Raw genomic sequence first — 8,302 nt, 5'->3', positions numbered from 1 at the left:
TAGAATAAAATGTTTTTGTTTACAAGCAGATACCCTGTTCTTTTGATGTTTTTTATGTTCAGATATTCATGTAACAAAATATATACAAATTAATACCTAAATAGGGACATAGTAGTATACTTAAAGTATGATGTAAAGTTCACTTAAAGAAAACGTACGAGTATACTTGCAGTATAAAACTACTAAACTAGCAGTTTACTAAGACTAGTGTACTAAAAATGCTACTACAAGTATTTAATTAGAAAACTATCAGTATTCATATAAGTTCACTTTTAGTATAGTTGCAGTACAAGCTAAAAATATTGTTGTAAACTAGTTGTGTACTCAAAGTTTACTACTGTTATACTTAAAGTATACTTTTATATACTAGAAAGTGGGCCAATTTAGTCCCAAGGAGTATTGAAATAGTACACTTACAAGTATACTACTAGTACACTGATATTTGTATACTTGCTACATAAAGTATACTTAAAAATATACTTGAATTTACTTAATAAAATAAACTTGAAGTATACTACTTTTTGGTAAGGGAAGGTGTATACAATTTGAGCCAGTTTTGATTTCACGTTGGCCTTAAAACGATAGTTTTGAGTGCTTCAGTAGCAAATCACTTTCGGAAGGAAACTGGAGTGTTGCTTGCCTGTGCAAAACATTGTCAGCAATTGCAATGGTCTCTTTAAGATGAAAAAAGTACTATGGTATTACATTTTTTGGACCAGGTACTATGATAACTGGATTACATACAGTGTATGTACTTTGTTATGTGAATGTAATAATGAACTACAGTATGATACCATCAGGGTAGATTATTGCAAACGCTGAACACACCACTAATAAGAAAGAAACACAGCACACATGATATAGAAATAAGCAGTTTCTTCACAACAAAGTGTTATATTCTCCAAAGAAATGTTGAAAAGGGACAAAAGGAAAAAATGAAGCTGCATTTCAAAAGGTTTTGCTCGTTTCACAATAGTGGAGGTTGAGAACCGTGTCGAGTGTGTGAGTCTTTATCAGGTCCATGATTCTCCCATCTCCCATCCAGCGATCCGTGACATGAGCGCATCAGTCGGAAAGCTTGAATTCACTGTAAATCTAGCGGAGAGAACGAGCGTGAAAGGCAGTGACCGGGCGAAGTCTCGTAAACCTGGAAATGTAAAGAGTCTGCTGAAGCTCTTCAGAGCGAGTCGCCGCCGGCAGAGGCTTCGCTTTCTTCACTTCCACTGCAGGAACCACAGTCAAACTTACTGAGCATCTGTCGACCCATTCACGCCATTCAATCGTGAACGGATCGCATTTGGATTCTTCATTGCGGATCAGTTTAAAAGTACTAGACCTGAAACAGACTCTACACAGGTTCAACACAAACAAGATCAATTTCATGCATCGTTACATTCAGAAATTTGTCGGAATGCAATGCACGAGATTGTAGACGGACATTCGAGTAAATCATCTTCTATGGTCAACTACAGAAAAGAACTGAGCAACTTAAGTTAGCCAACATGTTTATATCATGTTCTGAATGGAATACTAAATAGAGATCAACTCATTGTTTTGTGAGTTACATGTCTAATAACTCAGCCAATATTTGACTTATTTTTATCTTATTTAATAATGTTTGAATATTTATTTATAATTATCAAAAAGCAACAAAAAGAACAATAAGTAATCGTTAGACTACAAAATGCATTGTGATTATTTTTAAAATAATTTTTACAAAGGTATTTTGCATGTTTATATCAGTTACCTGAATGGAATTGGAACTGTCTGACAACTAAATCAATATTTATTATTTCAATATTATATTATTATTGTCAAAAAGCAGTAATAAAACAACCAGACTACAATAAAAATAAAATAATAAAATATTAATAATGCATTTTATTTACAGCATATAGCATTGTATTTATGTAAAGCTGTTTTGCATGTTTATATCAACTGATATTGTTTTCTGATATTAATGATTTTTAAGTGCCTGATAACTGAAGAAATATTTATTAAATATTAACACTGTCAAAAACAGAAATTAAATAAGCAATCATTAAACTACAACAAACAAAACAAAACATAAAATGCATTATGAATATTTTATTAATGATTTTAATTTATGGCATATAGCATTATATTTATGCAATGATAATTTGCAGCTGTTGCCTTTTTGATAGTAATTATTTTATGAAGTGTCTGATAATTGAAGCAAAATTTATTTAAATATTGAATTATTGTCAGAATAACAAAAGCAAGAAATATAACAATAAGTAATCATTAGAGTACAGTGAAAAAACTAAAATGCATTATTAATATTTTATTTTATTATACCATATTTATGCAAAGTCTAGATAGTTGCAAATATATTTTCTTTTCGTTTGGTGGGACTGTTATTCTTACATGCATTTATTAACACCAAAATTGTGTTCATTTTCTTGCGTCACGTCGGCTAAGCGTTCGAGTACTTGCGTAGAGTCTGTTTCCGGCCTTGAGTTTTTTTTTGACATTAAACATATCTGGCACTGATGAACAAAGTTGTACAGTGATGACGAGACAAACAACAGTAATAATAATAACAATAACAATAATATTAATAATAACAATACAAACTATCCACAACTTTAAAAAAACAAACGAGTCTCATGCTGCGCTGTGAAAAACAAAAGTCCGTCCGTCGAGTCCAATCAGAAACCCCCTCATTCAGCTGCCCTCCTCCCAGGGCCGGATTTACCTCTTATCGTGACATAGGCAAAACTAATTTTTGGGCCCCCCGTCCCTATTAATATATGTGACCCTGGACCACAAAACCAGTGCTTTTGTGCTCCAGGGTCACATATTATCACCCCAGCGAACAAAAATATTTTGTAATCAGTGGAAACCGTTACAGTGTTTTCTATCGCAATAAGTGCTTGCGTTCAGTCAATAAAGATCAAATGTAGTTCTTAATTTGTTTGATTAGGCTCCGGCGTCGTGGCCACATTACCACTTCGGGAGTGCATTATTTCTCTAATAATTTTAACGGCCTATACAACCACACCTCAAGACATTGTTCAGATGATTTATTTTAAGACATTTGTCATGTTTCCGATCTTTAAAGTTGTCCAAATGAAGTTCTTAGCAATGCATATTACTAATCAAAAATTAAGTTTTGATATATTTACGGTGGGACATTTATAAAATATCTTCATGGAACATAATCTTTACTTAATATGCTAATGATTTTTGGCATAAAAGAAAAATTGATAATTTTGACCCATACAATGTATTTTTGGCTATTGCTACAAATATACCCCAGCGACTTAACACTGCTTTTGTGCTCCAGGGTCACATATTATCACCCCAGCGAACAAAAATATTTTGTAATCAGTGGAAACCGTTACAGTGTTTTCTATCGCAATAAGTGCTTGCGTTCAGTCAATAAAGATCAAATGTAGTTCTTAATTTGTTTGATTAGGCTCCGGCGTCGTGGCCACATTACCACTTCGGGAGTGCATTATTTCTTGAATAATTTTAACGGCCTAGAGTCACAACCACACCTCAAGACATTGTTCAGAAGATGTGTTTCAAGATATTTGTCATGTTTCCGTCCTGAAATCTTGTGTGTGTTGAACTACTTTCTTACGCACCTCATCCCAAACCTTCCATTGCAAATTCCAAAATGCAATTTTAGAGCTAATAACAGAGGCTTGAGCCATTGATATGCAGGCTAATTATTAGAGAGAGAGAGATTAACCGTGTGTGAATACCTGCGTCTGTGCGTCTCTCAGCAGGGTTCAGCAGCAGCGTCTACTAATAGCGAATCGGTAAGTTGAACTGCTTCAAGAACCTCGCTTATTCATAAATTCACGGTACACACAAGTTTCTGTTCACGTCTCTGCGTGTGAGCGCGAGTGCGTATCTGTACTGTGACAGCGTGATTTCCATACATAAAAAAGTTGGAAAACATGGAAATAGTTTGTCATTTTTTAGCCTATTATTTGTTATATGTGACCCTGGAGCACAAAAGCAGTCTCAAGTTGCGCAGGTATAATTGTAGCAATAGCCAACAATACATTGTATGGGTCAAAATAAATCCATTTTTCTTTTATGCCAAAAATCATTAGGATATTAAGTAAAGATCATGTTTCCTACTGTATAAATATATAAAAACTTTTTTTGATTAGTAATATGCATTGCTAAGAACTTCATTTGGACAACTCAGATTCCAGATTTTCAAATAGTTGTATCTCGGACAAATATTGTCCGATCCTAACAAACCACACATCAATGGAAAGCTTATTCATTCAGCTTATTGCATACATTCAGCTTATTAATTAAAAAAAATTGACCCTTATGACTGGTTTTGTGGTCACATATTTATTTGCTCAATGTCTTCTGGGGTTTTGGTTCTTTTACTGTTGTAGATAGCCCATAGTACAACAAAAATATTATATGTGACACTGGAGCACAAAACCAGTCTCAAGTTGCACAGGTATATTTGTAGCAATAGCCAACAATACATTGTATGGGTCAAAATTATCCATTTTTCTTTTATGCCAAAAATTATTTATTCAGCTTTTAGATGATGCATAAATCTCAATTTGGAAAAATTGACCCTTATGACTTGTTTTGTGGTCCAGGGTCACATTCGCCCATTTACTGTTGTAGATAGCCCATCGCATAACAAAAGTATTATATATCTCTTCATTGTGTTTGGGCCCCCCTGGACAAGCGAGCAAAGGCCCGTGCCTAGAATGCCTATGTGTAAATCCGGCCCTGCCTCCTCCTATTGGTCAAGCGAGCGTCAATATGGCCTCCAGACGGCTTCCACCGACAGGCTGGTTGGCGAACTGCTGTGGCTTCCCTCGGCCTCCACCAGCACCTCGCTCTGATTGGGCAGCGAGGGGTGCAGGAGGGCGGAGCCTGTGGAGGCGTTGGTGCAGGGCGGTAAGATGCGCGGGGGCGAGCGCTCTCCTCCTCCTCCTCCGGCTGGCATCATGGAGAACTGGTAGGATCCAGCGGCGCTGCTGTAGTACAGGTGATACGGGGACGAGCCGGGCTGGAAGGGGCCGGCCTGAGCCTGCGAGGAGCCCGCGGGGTACGCCGGTGGTAAGTACGTGTGATAGCGGCCCGCCGGGCTGCTCATGGCCGACATGCCGATGCCGATGGCGCTGGTGACGGGCGTGGGTGTGTATGTGAATGCTCCGGTGGGATACGGCATACGCGGGTCCGAGAAACGGCCGTCTGGGAGCGAGGGCAGTGATGGGAAGGAACGCTCCAGACCCATGCGAGGGTCAGTGAACGCCGTCAGATCTGGACCTGCAGGAACACAAAACACTCGATTGGTTATATAGTTAAAAAAACTCCTTTGGACAATTAAAGGGTTAGTTCACCCAAAGATGAAAATTCTGTCATTAATTACTCACCCTCATGTTGTTCCAAACCAGTAAGACCTTCGTTTGTCTTCACAACACAAATTATGATATTTTTGATGAAATCCGAGAGCTCTCTGAGCCCTCACAGACTGCAATGCAACGGCAATGTTCCCAGGTCCAGAAACATAGCAAGGACATCGATGAAATAGTCCATGCGACATCAGGGGTTTAACCGTATGTTACGAAACTAAGAGAATACTTTTTGTGAGCAAAGAAAACAAAAATAACGACTTTATTCAACAATTCTTCTCCTCCTCATCTCTTATGCTGTGGCATGCCGCCGTTGTGGAGAGAGTATCACTTCCGCTTCACATAAACGATGCATGTCCGTGTTGACGTAAGCATCAGCACCATGCGGATGCGTTGTTTACATGAAGCGGAAGCGAGCGCATGCGTCGTGATACTCTCTCCATAGATATGTATAGATGCCATATTCGACCACTCCAGATATGCTGACGCGCCCGCCATTTTGGAACCGTCAACTTGACATCATTCACCATAATAATAAATGAATATTCAAAGTCAAAGATATGCATGCGTATAACTTGCTGTGGTAGACGCACACAGTCAACTTGCGCTTGATGGTTCGCAGACCGTTCCAAAAATGGCGCATGGCTTACGTATTGCGGCCCATAGAAACAGTCGCTAATGAGGCATCTACGTATATATATCTATGACTCTCTAACCAATGGCGGTGCGCCACAGCATAAGGGATGAGGAGGAGAGGAATTGTTGAATAAAGTCATTATTTTTGTTTTCTTTGCTCACAAAAAGTATTCTCATAGCTTCATAACATTACGGTTAAACCCCTGATGTCGCATGGACTATTTCATCGATGTCCTTGCTATGTTTCTGGACCTGGGAACATTTCAGTTGCATTGCTGTCTATGCAGGGTCAGACAGCTCTCGGATTTCAACAAAAATATCTTAATTTGCGTTCCGAAGATGAATGAAGGTCTTACGGGTTTGGAACGACATGAGTGTGAGTAATTAATGACAGAGTTTTCATTTTTGGGTGAACTAACCCTTTAAAGACAGGCCCAAATGAGTCAGTAGTCGTCGTTTAGTAAGAGTTCAGAGCTGAAAATGAACTAGAATTTAAACTAAATAAGTAAAAAAATATATATATATACAGTATATATACAAAACTATTATAGTATATAAACAATACTAAAATAACACGGTTGCAAATTTTGGTCTAGAATGGAAATTTAATCTAATGGTGAACCTTTGATTTAGTTATATGTAATTATTAATTATGTTAATTTATGGCATATACTGTTCTTTAGCATGTTTATATCAGCTACCTGAATGGAATACTGATTAGAGATCAACTAATGGTGTTTTCTAATATTAATAATTTATTAATTTATTAATCAGACACTTAATTTTATTAAGAGTTTGATAACTGAAGCAATATTTATTTAATTATTTAAATACTTATTTAATGTCAACTTATTTAATAAAACACATAATCATTGGAGTACAATATATATATATTTTTTTTAAGTATTAATTCGATTTATATTTATATTTTCTCACAAAAAGTACCAAATAAGTGTCCCTGCAGCATGGTGGAACTCACAGTGTATAGCGCTGCGGCTGGGGGAGATGGGTGTGGCGGGGTGAACCGCTGGGGTGGAGATGGGACCCAGGTAAGGGTACGACTGCTCATACGACCAGGACGGAGACGTCTGCATCTGCCTAGAATCTGAAACCAAACATTCATATTCAATAAATGACTTTATGACCACTCCATTTCACTAGCAAATCCAAGATATACACTCAAAAGTACAGAAATATTATTAATGGCTGAGAACTGAGAACACACACACACACACACACACACACACACACACACACGTTTTATGCATTACAGTTTTTCCGTCCAGTAAACTCACATGTTCACATCCCTTAAAAACAGTGCAGTGTTGGTATCAGATGATAATATAATAAATGATTGTTATATTAATGCACTATGGTATTTACGCTATTGTTCAAAAGTCCCTTTTATGCTCACCAAGGCTGTATTTGTGATCAAAAATACAGTAAAATTGTGAAATATTATTACTATTTAAAATAGCTGTTTTCTATGTGATTATGTGTTAAAATGTAATTTATTTCTGTGATGCGCAGCTGTATTTTCAGCATCATTACTCCAGTCTTCAGTGTCACATGATCTTCAGAAATCATTCTAATATGCTGATTTGCTCCTCAAGAAACATTTCTGATTATTATCAGTGTTGAAAACAGTTGTGCTGCTCAATGTTTTTGTGGAAACTGATACATTTTATTTTTCAGGATTCACAGATGAATAGAAAATTCAAAACAACAGCGTTTATTTGAAATAGAAATCTTTTGAAACATTAGAAATGTCTCTACTGTCACTTTTGATAAATTTAGTGCATCCTTACTGAATAAAAGTATTCATTTCTTTAAAACGCTTTTGAATGGCAGGGTACATACCAATCAAAATCAGTAGAGTATTAAAACAGGATCTGTAATACAGATAAACTCGAGGACACTGAATAATGGAGTGAGAGGAGCAGGAGGAGGAGAAGACATTCTCTCAGTATGAGTCTCTCTCTCTCCCCGCGGTCTAATAAACGCTCGCCGATCGCCTGCAGACTTCAGACAGAAGGGGAGGGAGAGCCATCAGAGAGGAAGCAAATTATGCACAGCGGCCAAAGAGTGTGCAGCCCGTTTCAAGTGCAGCCAGAGCGCGGCCCGTTGCCAGGCCCCCCAGAAACCCCCTCTTTTCCTGCCTCCCTCCCGAGACTCAGGGTTTGTGATCTGGAGCAGGAGTCACACATGGCTGGGTGGGTGGCTGGAGGCGGATTCGGCATCCGGTGCAAGCGGGACTCATTTTTTACTGGGCTCACACACACAGACACAGACAC

General features: G+C 37.7%; 1 protein-coding gene across 1 annotated transcript in view; it reads right to left on the bottom strand.

The window, feature by feature from the left end:
* Positions 1–4,708: 4,708 nt before the first annotated feature.
* Positions 4,709–8,302, bottom strand: part of LOC107698911 (runt-related transcription factor 1-like) — a 20,206-nt gene continuing 16,612 nt past the window's right edge. The window contains exons 5-6 of the mRNA XM_016500046.1: positions 6,988–7,113; positions 4,709–5,286 (exon numbers count right to left, since the gene is read on the bottom strand). Coding sequence (XP_016355532.1) covers positions 4,772–5,286; positions 6,988–7,113 — 641 coding nt within the window. The 3' untranslated portion in view covers positions 4,709–4,771. The remainder of the gene's footprint in view (positions 5,287–6,987; positions 7,114–8,302) is intronic.

The sequence above is a fragment of the Sinocyclocheilus anshuiensis genome, unplaced genomic scaffold (assembly GCF_001515605.1).
Source record: "Sinocyclocheilus anshuiensis isolate Anshui unplaced genomic scaffold, SAMN03320099.WGS_v1.1 scaffold1854, whole genome shotgun sequence".
Classification (NCBI taxonomy): domain Eukaryota; kingdom Metazoa; phylum Chordata; class Actinopteri; order Cypriniformes; family Cyprinidae; genus Sinocyclocheilus; species Sinocyclocheilus anshuiensis.
The sequence above is the reverse complement of the archived record's forward strand: the minus strand, read 5'-3'. Positions and strand labels throughout refer to the sequence as shown.